The following is a 15,713-nucleotide window of genomic DNA, read 5'->3' on the forward strand; positions in this document are numbered from 1 at the left end:
CACACACACACACACACACACACACACACACACACACACAGTGGGTGGAAAGAGACCAAAACAAAAACTAGTGAAAAATAGTGTTGTCGGTGATGTTGCAAGAAGGGGAACAAAGGAAGAGAAAACTTTGAGGGAGACAGAAGATTAATTGATGTTAAAGATGCTTTCTCTGTCTCTGCCATGCTGATTGTGCTCCTGGGGACTAGCTTCTAACCCCTTGCAGCTCACAGCTCCAGATAAAACACTAAACTCTTCCCTTTGGGTGAATCTTAGTATGCGTGTAAGGTCGCTTGTGAGAGAGCGGGAGAAGAGCAATGTTATCAGAGTCTAACACAGAGTTCAGCTTCATCCTTTCAGAGACACAGAGAGAGAAAATGTCCAATCCATCGCAGCCACTCCCATTAAACCACATTAGAATAATTAATGAGTCTAACTCCCTTTCCTGAGTCTATAAACCTGTCCCGAACTCTTGTAATAATGACTGTGAGTTTTATGTGAATGCAGACGTGTGTGTGTGTGTGTGTGTGTGTGTGTGTGTGTGTGTCTTGGCTCATGTTTAATACTGATAATATATTGTTGGAATAAAAGTCAGGAAAAGAGGAACACGTGTTTAAAGAAGATTTACCCCGACAACCACTTCCTCTCATCTACCTTTATAATCTTCTCTTACATTCTTCCGCATTTCACAACCACTTCCTGAATTTATGTTTGAGTGAGTTCAGAGTGTGTTGCTCTTTGCAGCCATGTTTATTAAATGTATTATATGACATGTTTTATATTTATAGAGTAATACAGAAACTCTTTCCCCATGAACTCCCTCCAGCTCATCCTTTCTGCATCTCAATATGTTTGCTGGCCAGATGGCAGATGCAGTCCCTCCAGCATGTCCTGGGTCACCCCTAGGGTCTCCTCCCAGGTGGAGCTGGTATGCCTGTGAGGGAATGCCTCAGACACTTCTCAAGTGAGAGTGAAGCCTGTCAGGTTATAGAAAAACCTCGTAGCTGGCTGCTTTTAACTGATCTCAGTCGTCTGATCCCCACCCAAAACATTAAACAGTATACCTATATAAACTTACTGTGACAATAGAAAGCTCTCTGTGCACTGCACTGGTCAAAAGAATTCAAGGAATACTTTGAAAACACATCAGATCTCAATGGGGGAAAAAATGCTGGACATCTACACTGATATGGACTGGGTGATGTGTTAGGAATGAAAGGATGCAACAGCATTTGATGGAAATGAAAATGATCGACTTACAGAGGGGCTGAATTCAAAGACACCCCAAAAATCAAAGTGAAAATATTATGCTGCAGGCTAGTCCATTTTGCCGAAATTTCATTGCAGCAACTAAAAATGGTCCTCACTAGTTTGTATGGCCTCCACGTGCTTGTATGCCTGATAACATTGGGGCATGTTACTAATGGATGTTGACTTCGGGGATCTCCTCCCCCGATCTGGATCAGGGCATCATGGAGCTCCTAGACAGTCAAAGGTGCGACCTGGTAGTGTCGGATGGACTGAAACATAATGTCCCTGAGGTGTTCTATTAGCTTTAGATCAGGCGAGTGTGGGGGCCAATCAATGGTATCAATTCCTTCATCCTTCATGAACTGCCTGCACACTCTTGCCACAGGAGGCCGGGCATGCTCGTGCACCAGGAGGAACCCAGGACTGACTGCACCAGTGTAGGGTCTGACAATGGGTCCAAGCATTTCATTCTGATACCTAATGACAGTCAAGAGTTTCATTGCGTAGCCTGTAGAGGTCTGTGTGGATATGCCTCCCCAGGCCATCACTGACCCACTACCTAATCGATCATGCTGATTGATGTTACAGGCAGCATAACGTTCTCCATGGCTTCTCCAGATCCTTTCACATCTGTCACATGTGCTCAGGGTGAACTTGCTCATCTGTGAAAAGCACAGGGCACCAGTGGTGGACCAGCCAATTATGGGATTTTATGGCAAATGCCAATCAAGGTCCATGGTACCACCAGGGTTATTATTGTTAATGAAAATGAACGAAATAACTAATACTGAAACTGAAAAAAACATTTTTGTTAACTGAAATAAATAAAAACTATAATTAAAAATGATAACTAAAACTGTATTGTTAGTTTACAAAACTAACTAAAACGAACTTAAAATTATAGATAAAATGAACCTTGTTTTTGTGCTTGTCATTCTATTTAAAAGCCTTTTGGATTGATATGAAATCATTTTTTCCGCTCTACGAGTTTAAGCTGGGAATGCCATTGGACAACTGTGTGCATCCGTGTGCGTGTGCATGTGTGCGTGTGCATGTGTGCGTGTGCCCAAAAAAAAAAAAAAATCCCAGCCAGCACCGCATATAAAACACCAGCACACGACTGCAAGGTAATTAACACACACACATAATCTAGCTACGCAAGCATAAGTGCAGACACGAGGTCGACCACTTCTGTAGGTTGTGTACAGAGGCCACAGGGACCTTGCAAGTCTAATTAGAGAGCATCTGACCAAGCTAGCTCCAAAACAGAACCAGCATCATGTGGTGGATAACATCAGGATGCAGCTGGATTTGAGCTTTGACTCCTTCAAAGAGTTCAGTTTGTTTTTGTCAAACACCACATGTAGGTTTTGTTAATCTACTGCACTGACGCTGAAGTTTATTGTAGAATTTATTGAGTTTGGGAGTTCATGTTTTTCTTTGTGTTTCTCTCTGTTGATGTTCATGTGAGTCCTTATTATTACACACATTAAGCATGTAGTGCTGCTGTCTTGTGAACAGTTGGTTGTTGAATATATTTCTTTGAACTGTATCTTTGTCAAGTTTTTATTACACAATAGTCACTCTTGCACCTTGAATCTTGCACCTGACAAAGTATGAAAAACTAAAACTAAGACTAAACCTAACGAAAACTAAACTAAAACTAAACATTAAACCAAAAATAAAAACTAATAAAAAGGAGCAAAACCATTCTAAAAACTAACTAAAACTAACTGAATTAGAGAAAAAAAGTTAAAACGAACTAAAACTAAACTATAATGTAAAATCCATTATTATAACCCCACTAGAGGACGACAGGCCATCAGGCAACCTCTGTAGAATCCAGGAATCACCCTCATGCTACCAGTAGTGACACTGACCCTAGCCAAATACAAAAATAGTGAAAAAACTGTTAGAAAAGATGAGGAGAGAAATACTGTCAGTGTCCTCCACCTGTAGCGCACCTGTTGTTAATTTCATTTCATTAATTTCAAACACCAAAGCAGCTGAAACTGATTAACAACCCCCTCTGCTACTTAACTGACCAGATCAATATCCCAGAAGTTTAACTGACTTGATGCTAAACTCTGATTAAAAAGTTTTCTTTTCCAGGCACCAGGATGGCTCAGTGGATGACCATATATGCCACATGGTTGTGGTACAGACAGCCCAGGTTAGCGTCCAACATGTGGCCCCTTCCTGCCCCCCTTCACTGTGCGCTATCAAACTTTAAAAGTGTTCCTTTCCTTAGCAGTCTGTACTGTATGTCTCATGAGCTAGAGTCCTCACAACTGTACTATAATGTGTTTATCCTCGTTTATCACATAAATAAGCAAAACTCTGAGCAGGTAAAGGGAAAGTTTTATATAATTACAGAAGTGGGGGAAACTGGGCGGTGTATTGTGTGGGCTCATGTTAGCGGGAGTCATATCAATTACCAGAACTGCATCTTTTCTATCTACAGTTAGCTTTTGCTACCTCAGTGAGCCTATTATGTTTTTGCACTTTATCCACTTATTAACAGTGGAGTGAGCCATTCTAATCCAATATGCATTCTGTCAAATTCAGCAATTTTCTTCTCACGGTCTACTAGCTGTCTGATCTTTGTTTACACATGAATTTAAATAATATAATAAAAATCCTTTGTACTCAGCCATGCTACTGTAAACGAAAGAAAAAAAATAAATAAAGTGGCTCGGACTAATGCAACAGGAGGTGTTCTCGCCAATGCACAAACCAAAGGGGAGAAGGGGAGATGGTTGGGAAAGGACACAGTGGGAACTCCACAAATTAATCCCACTGTCAAGGAGGAGAGATCTGAGAAACGGCCAAAACGCAGAAGGTCAGGAGAATAAAAGTGATTTGGCGAGGACACAAAGCTGTTAACATCAATGAAGCTTTTCCAACGCTGAAGAGACCTCTGAAAGTTAAAAGGCAAGATGACAGAGACTGTTTCAACTTGAAAAGTGAGTTTGGCTGCATTTTACAGAACTAAGATACACTATGCTGCCAAAAGTATTCGCTCATCTGCCTTCACACATATATGAACTTGAGTGACAGCCCATTCTTAATTCATATAACAGCTTCAACTCTTCTGGGAAGGCTTTCCACAAGGTTTAGGACTGTGTGTATGGGATACTGGTACTGTAGCAATTGGAGAGAGCTGGTTGCTTTGGAAATGGGCTCGTCCCTTTGTGTCAGCTTTGTGGCAGGGACAGTAGCAACAGTTAGCTAAGTGACGTCTTTACTAACAGTTGTCCATTCAATGCTTGGAAATGGTTTTTATAGCAATGAGACCTAAAAATACAAACTTGCTAGTAAAGTGGGTCTTCAGTGTTAGCTTAGCTACAAAACTATAGTCCTTTTATCACCTCTTTATTTGTGATTGTGTTATTTACTTAACTCTTTCTGGGTTTCACTGTTGTGTTTCGGGCATTGTTTGTGTGCTTGCATGTTGTTGTTTTTTTAATGCCATATTATACAATGTGTGCTTTTGGTCAGATAATGTCCATTCACATGTTTGGGGGGCAGAGCTTGTTAGCATAGTGGTGCACTTGTTTGGACATCAACAGTCTTTCTCAGGAATAGCTTACTCAACCCTTAATTGCTGCATTTAATTCATGTAGAAAGTGAACATTCCCTGCCAGCTAATGTTTTAAACCCTCATTGTCCCCTGTATTACATAATACATAAAGTGAGATCATAAGTCAATGCTCATAATGTACGATTGCTCTGATGTGAAGTCTTTTCCGGCCCGTATTTAAAGATTCACGGATCAAGGAAGAGGTGCTTTTAGGCTACTAACTCAGCAATGTCAGAGCGTTTTATATTTAGTGCATATGGAGCAGTGATTAAAAATGTCTCAAAATGTCTCGGTACATTTGCTTTGAGACAAAAATGTGTGCACATACTCACCTCCCTGCAGTGTGTACTCGGTGACAGGACTGCTGTAGATACCGAGGCCTGCTCCCGTGTAGGCGGCCACCTGGATCTGGTATTGCGTCCAGATGATCAGATCTTTCAGCAGACAGTAGTTGGTCTCTGGGCTGCTGATGTTCTTCTCCTGGTAGTCTCCTGGCAGCCCTGCCAGACGGTACCTACACACACACACATTTCAATATGCTGGTTTGCAGAAAAACAAGTGAGGAAATTAAATAAGTAAATGGTTATGAGTCAAACACACACAAAAAAGCTAAACAGTACATACATGTCCCAATATGCATTGAGACTAAAGTATGTAATAAATGAATGTAATATAACCAAATGTACTCAGAAAATGACATCTTCAGCCTGGAAATACTTTACAGACTTTATGGTATGATGAAATATCATCACATCAGTGTGGGGGAAAAAGGATACAGCAGACTGTATCCACTGTATTCAGTATTGGGATATTTTGTGTGGCAATACTGTAAAGATACAGGGACACCACATATCAATATTTTATTTTATAAACTGCAAATGCAAACTGACCTTTTTAGTACGAGAATAATAAATCAATTGCCTTTTTTTTAGTGCACCAGATGGTGCCGTTGAGTTTTCTTCTACTGCACAGGTGTCTCAATTATATTTGGCCTGTGAGATCATTTCATTTGGCTATTATTAATGGGCTGCTGGTAAATAGTGCTCCCAGCACTTATACTACAAATCCCGCTATGCACTGCCACGCAGGTCAAGCCCTGTGCACTAATCCACGTTGCCAATGACACATTGATCAGTGGTCAGCGGATAAAATCATCAGTCAGCACTTTTTACAGTGACATTTAAGCTAGCTGGACCTGCAAAAATGGCCAAATGAAAAGTGGACTTTAAAAATAGGGATTTTCCAAACAGGTGGGAGGCAAAGGACCTGTTCGGGGGTAAACCCATGTGCCTCTGTGTGGGGAAAAGACCGGATTGGTGGGATGGATGTGGGAGAAGATGCACTGAGAAAACTAAATCGCTTGTTGTTTCTTGTTTATGGACTTTTTGCTGATATCACATCACAGGTTTTATCTGAAAAAAATTACCAATTTTCATCAGCTTGAAATATTTTTCCTGATGTTATCTTTGAAGAAAAATATAATTTTACTGTATATTTTATTTAATGTGTTGAGGAAATAGTTGCTGTATTCATTCAAATTCATATTGCTGATTAAAATATTTTCAGTTTTAAACTGTTCAATAAAGGTTAATCCTGTTTGGCCCGCAACTTAAGACTGTGTTTTCAATTTTGGCCCGTTCTGTGATTGAGTTTGACACCCGCCTGTTCTACTGAGTTCAGCAGAGGCCACGACGTGCGGGAGGAAGTTAGTAAAGAAAACATGGAGGTATTGGAGAAAGAAATCAGAAAAGCACCGCCCACGTTTACAGTAAATCAAACACATGGACTTATATTGGATTTTTTTTTAACAAGGATAGGACAAAGTAGATGGATATGACAAGTGGGATTTGTAAGGAGGGTTGTATGAAAACAAAACACTCTGGGAATACTGCAAACAAGAAGGCTTATCTCACAAGCTTCCATCCTGAGATAGCGTTAGCCAACGATGGTAAATTAGCTCTAGCAAATAAAACCAACATACGCTGAACACAGTTACCTCCCAGTGCAGCGTGAGCTAATGGCTCAGTCACACTAGAGTAAAAATAGGACAGCAACCACCTTTCAACTAGAAAAAAAAATGTGGTTACCCAGTGACTGCACTGAATTTTTTGCACATTTGGGGAGTGATTGCAGGTAGTTGCGGCAACAGTTTACCTGGTGGGAGGCAACCTGTCTCCAAACAATCACAGTCTGAGTCAGACTGATTGCAATTACGTACAGATAGATGGGCAAAGATTTGCCACCTATTTTTATAAACATACACAGATTGTGAATACAGTGAACCCTCGCTATAACGCGCTTCACCTTTCACGGCCTCGCTGTTTCGCGGATTTTTTTAGTGCAGTTTTTTTTAATGCTTTCTTTTTTTTTCTTTTTTCTGCATGTTCTGTGTCCTGATTGGCTGTCAACCAATCTCCTCCGTCCCACACACGCTACAGCGGAGCGGAGTCAGCACAAAGAGGCACAGTCAGAGGAACTGTGAAATACGCGTGAGTCACAATGTGTCCAACCTCGTTGGTTATTATTATTATTTTACAATATTTCTAAAAACTAGCATAGTTATTTGTAAGAAAACATTTCTATTTTTATTTCTTAAACAAATGCTTGGGCCTGAAAACAGGTTTTGATATTTGGTTTCGTTCTATAGTCCTGTATAATAATTGTAAAAAATAAAGCTGACTACTTCACAGATTTTGCCTATCGCAGGTTATTTTTGGAACGTAAACCCCGCGATAAACGAGGGTTCACTGTATGTTACCATTAATATGAGTCTGCGCCAAGTGTAGCTCCTCAGTAGCATGTCCCTTTACAACAGGGGACTAAACTCAACTCAACTGGTTGTTAACTGGTTTCATTCTGGTTATATTCCTATACAAAAGGAACATAACTAAGTAGTTAATGCAAATTTCTGTGTATGCAGATGGCAACAGATTTGCAGTTTTCACTGAATTATCATAGTTAATCACCATATTATCACAAAGTGATGGCATGTAATTGCCAACTTGACTCCATTCAATCACAGACTGATAGGAGACTTACAGCAGGCTGACTCTGTCTTATCTCAACATTTATGACAGGTTTGAATGACAGTGTTGTTCTGCATTCTGCAGCAAAAAAATTAATGAAGTGAGAAAACTTTATCCCATCGGACAAAACAGGTACTGACAAAGTTTACTTTTAGGGACATAATTTGCATTTGAAAAAAAAAAAGATAATTCGGAGTATGTTATTGTAATGTTTACATAGTTTCGTTGTCACATCACTGTACAATGACAATAAAGGATATTCTATTTTATTCTAATACTCATACAGTATCACAAAATTTTTGAAATATACTAAAATTCATATATACTAATATTGTGTCATGAGTTAAGTATTTTGGTAATATTGTATCATTGGTTTCTGGTGATTCCCACCTCTAATACTGGAATTTCTGAACACACAAGTTCAAATAAAAATAAAACAGCAAACACTTCTTTTCATTCTATATTTTCCAAACTATGCTTAATAATTTTCTGTTAGTGTGAAGTCCTTCTACAGCTCCTTAAAGATTAAAAGTCAGCAGTGTTGAGTGGACATCTCTGAATAGTGCACCTTCAAGGCCTTTGCTTTAGCACATGTGATATAAATGTCCACTTAAAAGGATATATGACCCAACTAGACAGGGAGGTGTAATACCACTTTGGTACTGTACATATCTGATGGAGCTGAATGGAGTAATAATCCCCATGTAAGCGTTTTAATATGAAGCCTATTCACTGTAACAGGATATTCCTACGATTCACCGGCTGAGTCAGCACTCTGTCACACATACATGCTGTATACACACACGTAACACGCTCATATACACAAATACACATACACAAAGTGAGGGGGTGCTGGAGGCTGACAGGGGATTGCAGAAGAGAGGAGATAGACCCTCTCTCTTCACCTGATACAATGACACTCATGCTGGGAGAGGAGGAGGAGGGGGAGAGACTGAGGAGGGAAAATAGGAGAAAGAGAGTGAAGATCTGCCAGCTGACACAACAAGGAGGAAGGAGATCCAAAGGGGAGGGCAGGAGGAGGTGGAAGCTCTGTCCTATATAGCTGAAATGATATAGTGGGAACGTAAGTGTGTGATTCCATTTTCTACTGATTTTCTGAAGTGGAGGCAGATAACACGTTGAAGGAGGATAAAGACTAGATAACTTCTACTGCAATTACATGCAAATCTGCGTTAGGCAGCTGATGAGGGTTTGATTACACACACTTTGTATCACACTTTGGGTAAACATCAAAAGGAAGGACACAGGATCAAGGGCAGCAGGTGTAGCTACAAACAAAGCGCTCATGTGTCTGTGTGAATGTGTCCCTACAGACAAGGTATGCATGAAAGGCATATGTATTAGCTATTCACTTAATTATAAAATACTACATTTACAAGTATCACTAATGATTAACTAGTGAATAATCATATCTGTATGTATTCACTTCCACGGCCACTGGTGTATAAACCAAGCACCTAGGCATGCAGACTGCTTCTACAAACATTAGTGAAAGAATGGGTCGCTCTCAGGAGCTCAGTGAATTCCAGCGTGGTACCGTGACAGGATGCCACCTGTGCAACAAGTTCAGCCGTGAAATATCCTCCTCACTAAATATTCCACAGTCAGCTATTAGCGGCATTGAAGTGGAACGACAGCAACTCAGCCATGAAGTGGTAGGCCACATAAAAAAGACAGAGCGGGGTTAGCGGATGCTCAGACACATAGTGCACAGAGGTCACCATCTTTCTGCTGAGTCAGTCGCTACAGACCTCCAAACTTCACGTGGATTCAGATTAGCTCAAAAACAGTGTGTAGAGAGCTTCATGGAATGTGTTTCCATGGCCAAGCAGCTGCATCCAAGTCTTACATCACCAAGGACAATGCAAAGCGTCGGATGCATTGGTGTAAATCATGCCACCACTGGACTCTACAGTAATGGAGACGTGTTTGCTAGAGTGATGAATCGCACTTCTCTGGCAATCTGATGGATTAGTCTGGGTTTGGTGGTTGCCAGGAGAACGGTACTTGTTTGACTGCATTGTGTGTGTGGGGTTGTTCTTCAGGAGTTGGGCTCAGCCCCTTAGTATCAGCGAAAGGAATTCTTAACAGTTTAGGGATGGCCCCTTCCTGTTCCAATGTGAAGCAAGGTCCATAAAGACATGGATGAGTGAGTTTGGTGTGGAAGAACTTGACTGGCCTGCACAGAGTCCTGACCTCAACCCGACAGAACACCTTTTGGATGAATTAGAGCGGAGCCTGTGAGCCAGGCCTGCTTCTCCAACATCAGTGTGTGACCTCACAAATGTGCTTCTGGAAGAATGGTCAAAAATTCCAATAAACACTCCTAAACCTTGTGGAAAGCCTTCCCAGAAGAGTTGGAGCTGTTATAGCTGCAAAGGGTGGGCAGACATCATATTAAACCCTGTGGATTGAGAATGGGATGTTACTCGAGTTCATACGCCTGTGAAGGCAGATGAGCAAATACTTCTGGCAATATAGTGTATATTACAGTTGTTTAGTATAGAAATGCCAGAAATCATGTGGAAATGAGGTACTTGATTTGTCTGACCAGCAGGTCCAGAACCCTGAGGTATTTATTTCACTGATGTAAAACTAACATGTGGAGAGGCAGCTCCCTGCAGAGCTTGACAGAGTCCAGCACAAAGTGAAATTGAAAACTGCAGAATAACCTGACTTTCCTACTTCACCTGACTTCCCAAAGCGTTGAGCACAAAGCCCTAAAAGAACCCCCCCACCAGCAAAACATTCTCATAGAATGTGTTCAGCAGGTTGCAATTTGGTGGTATTGTGAAAAATATCAGAAAAAAAGTCATTTTAGCTACACCAGCATCTGCAGTCCCATGCAAGTGACCGACCTTAATATGTCAACAGCTTTTCTCCATTAGGTTAAAGTACTATGTGACAAAGGGCTTCCATTAATGCTAATAGCCAGTGAGTGGAGCTTGAGTAGGTCCAGACTTGCATTAATGAGGACGGTGGTGCATGTAGGTACAGAAGGATGGAGCAGGATGAGGTCAAGTCCACCCATTTGGCTCTGTGCTGAGCACCACTTAGAAAATCCTCAATATTAAGGTGAAACGACTGCTGAACAAAAGTTTAGCAAAGAATTTTATGGGGTTTATATATAAGCTATTCAGCTGTTTTTTTCCCAGCATTATTGTTGCTTATTATTACTAAGAAACATGTAATGAACAAAAACAGCCAATCTTCAGAAAATACTTTATACTACTTCAGATTGTCATGGTACAGTGCTTGGTACAGTACCAACGACTGTTGCTGTCCTCTTCTGCCGGGGATTAAAAAAAAAAAAAGACTCATCTAGAACACAGTGTAGCAAGAACTTCAGTGACGCAGGAGCTCAACCGGATTACAATTATTGCCTGTAAAATGACAAATGTGACCTTGACCTTGAGCACAGTTTGGCTGATGGTCCTTCAGCTGGATGAGCCAAAAATATCTTCAAGTAGGCCCTGCAAATTACACGTTCATTTCTGTCCTAGTGCTTCTCTTTGTACTGGCACAATCTGAGCTTATACAAAGGTGTGCAGAGGCAATTTTGGTTCAAAGGGCACTCAGTAGAGTGCATTCCTACCTCAACCCAAAACTAAAAATATGATTTTATATTTTTTCTTTAAAAAATTTGATCCACATGAACAGATAATGGCATATAGTTTGAATATGTTTTATTCTGTTTATGTACCTTAAAAGCATCTCAGAAAAAAAAAGGAAGTGAAAAAAGGAAAAACAAATATTTGCCGGGATATGAATTGCATATGTGATTTTTGTGTAGGGTTTGTAGTTTGTATTATTGAGAGTATTTCAATTTAAAAGAGAAAAAGACATTGAATTATCAACAGTAATTGTTTATGCCCAAGTACTAAATTTAATCACGATAGAAGAAAAATTCACTGAGATATAAATTTTAAAATTTCACTAATGATGACAGATGGGGATTTTAAAATTTTCGGTTGCCTTGACCTTTGACATTTCACCTTGAAAATTAAATCATATGTTCTTGGACCCCTAAGGAATAATTCCACAAAGTTGCATCAATTTTGGTTCAAAACCAGGCTGAACCAGGCTATGGGGGGGGGCCGCCATCTGCAATAATTATTTCCAATAATTTGGAAAACATTTAAACTCCATATTTATATATATTTTAAATGAAGAGTAAAAACATAATTTAAATTGTTGAAACTAAGAAATTTTACAGTTTTTCAGATAATACATTGCCAGTCAAATTTTGGACACACTCACCCATTCTTTTCCCTTCCATGGATTATGCATTATTTTGCATTTAGTAGCAAAAATAATGCAAGTTCTTACAGAGGACTCCAACTGCCTTTTACTTTTAGTACCTCCATATTGCACAAGAACACCCAAACACGTGCACGTTTCTGTGTGTGTTTACCTGAGTACATATCCTCGGAGGACTCCGTTAAGCTGGGGTTCTGGTGGAGGCTGCCACTGGACCATTATGGACTGGTTTGTGCGCCCACTGGCCACAATATTTTTAGGAGGAGCGCTGGGTGCCTCCTCCCTTAGCATCAGCCTAATGCATACAGAGAGAGAGAGAGAGAGAGAGAGAGAGAGAAATTACTCTGAATGAAGTTTATTAGGCATCGCGTAATGAGAATATCAGTGTCGCTGAAGAAGTGTAGGCACAGCATTTATCGTTATTACTGAGCGTCCAAGCAATCACTTATCTCACAGTCTGCAGAGGAACACTTTATTAGGTGAGCAGGCTAAAAAGTAATATTTTTTAGCAACACTGTTTCCTAAGTATCTTCATCTTTTCTAGTCTGGGGGTCAGACTGTGTGCAAACCAATGATGGTGTTTGTCAGTGGAGATACATGGGACAGACCCGCAACTTATTACAGAAAATCATCTCGCAGTTTAAGCAGCTTTGATGAATTTTTATTGAATTCTGCACTCAGCTTTCTCATTGCTTGTCTCCTGGTGTATCTTCCAATTTTCCTTTAATACATTTGTTTTTCATCTCTGGCTATATTGTTCATTTAAAACAGCCAGTGCTGCTACTACTGGGAACGCTTAACGCATCACTTCCAGCGCACCAGAGGATTTCTCCTGGGAATGATTGAGCTGAGACGGGACGCTTAAAACACAGTTTTCATGAACTCCGTACAAGTTGAGTTGCTGTTGTGATTTTTTTTTTTTTTTTTTTTTTTTTGGGGGGGGGGGGGGGGGGGGGTGCTTAAAAGAACAATCATACATTTATTGCCTGTATCTTGTTTTAACTTTAAGATTTACCTACTTATGTTGCATTTATATTCAAATGCCCTTGTCTGGATGGTTTCTATTTCACCCTCAACCCTACCACTATCCCCTGAGCAGACAAGTGATACAGTGTGACAGCAAAAGAGACTTTAATCACTATTACTAGAGAATGAGCAAAGAGCTTGTCTTTTTATTTCCAGTGAGCCAGTGTGATCCCTCTCTCCCTTTGCCCTCTTCTCTCTCTCCAAACCTTTTTCCCATCTTTACTTTGACATTTTGAACTACTTCTCTATTTTTTTTCTTCCCATCTGCAAACTCTCACCTTTCATCCATCACGTCCTTTGGCCTCAATTATTCCATCCTTCTATCTTTTACTCATCTCCTTCCGTCCTCTTCTACTCTCCAACCACCACCCCTCCACCCCACCCCATCCTCCCGTGATTAAAGCTCCCAGCTCTCCCGTGGCTAGTAAAGCACACAGGCTGAGCTGGTCAGCCTCTGGCTTTACTGTAAGCAGCTCAGCAAACATAATCAGAGCCATATGTGTTCACACACGCACAAACAAACACTCCAAACAAATTTCTCCCAGCTTAAGACAGACTGCTACATCCGATGGTCTTTTCCCTTCCATGGATTATGTCTGGAGATTTACATTACTATCTCCCTCCAGCCCCCCCCCCCGCTTCCGCTTTCCCCTCTCTGTGCCCCATCTCTCTCTCAATGAATGATTCTCTATAAGCTATCAAACCATTAGCTGTGGTATGGCTGTCTGTATTTGTGTGTCTGAATCAGTATGCGTCGCTGAATGTGTATTCACATCTATATGTGTGTGTTTATGTGAAGGCAGGGGTGCGAAAGCTGTTAGCTAGAGACGCGCACAGGCGGATATATAGCACAGGCCAGTGGTTTTACAGCTGTGCTTTACTTCCATTAGGTTAGGCACTGTCAGACACCAGGTGCTGCAGGGACACACACCCTCGCACTCACTCACACACACACACACACATACACACACTCTCACGGGCTAATGGGCCTTGTGTGAATGAGATGGGCATTAGGGTAGCTGTCTGGAAATGGAGAATATATATAATCCACAACTATGCCACAGCTTTTGACTGAAATTGATGGTGCACATTAATACACATCCGTGAACTCACGCTTACACAAACACCCGCACACCCGTACTGTACTGAACAGAGCCACTCAATCACTGTTTGATTGCAAATAAAACACACAAATGCACACTGACACACTTTGACTCAATGGCAGAATCTTCCTGTGAATTCCCATCCAGCCATTAAAAGCAAATATTTCATAGAGCGGGTTCAGCATGAGGACACACACACAGGAGATTAAACGCAGTCCACATTACTGTGTACACCCCGTCCAACATGCTCGTGCAACAACACATCAGCATTGAACAAATGAAGTCCCAAACTTAACACAGTGTGACACAGTTTCTCTGTCCCTCGTTGTTGTGCAAAAAGAGGACATTTTCTGTAGGAAATGTGTGAGTGAAGGGGGGGGGGCATTTTGAGAGTCCCTATGTGGGAATTAGGAAAAGTTTCTTTTCTGTGTCATTCTCCACAGTTTAATGCCTGCTGGCTTTCTCTTTAAGCACACGCTTGCGCTTAAATTTAATGGTGTTACTGGGATGTTAAGTGTGCCCCTATTCCAACACCATCAGCCACAAGTGCAAAATAAGTGTTATTAAACAGAGAGCAACAATACAAAGCGAGGAACCAGGTAGCACATGACTGGGTACAAGCAGCTGAATAGATTAGCTTATTTTTGTCTTGCTTGACACTTTAATTTTTGTCTCCTTTAAACGTCGTGCTGCATTGCTGGAGGTTAAAAATGGAGAAGGGTGACGCACTGAAGAGACTCCGTCAGGGAACAGCGATACTTTTGCATATTCTCACAATGAATCAAAGCCAGCTACGACCCACATTTATGTGTTTTATGGTTGTCATTTCATATTATGTTACTGATCAATGACACCATTTTTTAAAAAACTGTATACCAGCAATAATGCTTCAAAACAAATCTAATGTGGCAGCAGATGCTCCGTCATTGGTGTTGACATCTGCTGTGCAGTCCTTAAAAGACCCACCGTTTAAAAAGATCATGTGTAAAAACATAAAAAGGGCAATAGCAAGAGGGGAGGTGGGCTACTGACACCCCGTGTCAAGCTAAAAGATCCATTTAAGCCCTCAGACTTAAGACTATTTAACACTGTTGTCTTCAGCCTGATAGTGGGAGCATTCTGTTATATGTCACTTTAATGTTAAAGTTCCTTCTCCCTCTGTGCTCTACTTTATACTACTAACATGATCTGAAAAACCTGCCGCTGGCCAAGCCGAAAATCAGAGTTTTTTTTTTTTTACCCAGTTTTTGCTGCCAGACCGCTTTAATTCAAATATGCTGAAAGTTTGTTATGGATTTGCCATCCAGTGACGCTAAAAACACATTACTTACCTGAGGCTTTGCTGTTTCCCCAAACAAATATTCAATGGCCAGAAGTGAAAGTTGCAGAAACACAGAAATATGCGGCATAGTTCTGAGCAACAAATCACTAAAGATTTGATAATTA

The 15,713-nt window shown here is 40.7% G+C and overlaps 1 protein-coding gene across 2 annotated transcripts in view; it reads right to left on the minus strand.

Annotated features, from left to right (window-relative positions):
* Nucleotides 1–15,713, minus strand: part of LOC115786848 (protein sidekick-1) — a 288,838-nt gene that overhangs the window by 66,694 nt on the left and 206,431 nt on the right. For both annotated transcript variants that reach the window (XM_030739306.1, XM_030739315.1), the window contains 2 exons: nucleotides 12,293–12,433; nucleotides 5,164–5,345 (listed from right to left, as the gene is read on the minus strand). In XM_030739306.1, the coding sequence (XP_030595166.1) occupies nucleotides 5,164–5,345; nucleotides 12,293–12,433 (323 nt within the window). The remainder of the gene's footprint in view (nucleotides 1–5,163; nucleotides 5,346–12,292; nucleotides 12,434–15,713) is intronic.

Source organism: Archocentrus centrarchus, chromosome 1, assembly GCF_007364275.1.
Source record: "Archocentrus centrarchus isolate MPI-CPG fArcCen1 chromosome 1, fArcCen1, whole genome shotgun sequence".
Lineage (NCBI taxonomy): Eukaryota > Metazoa > Chordata > Actinopteri > Cichliformes > Cichlidae > Archocentrus > Archocentrus centrarchus.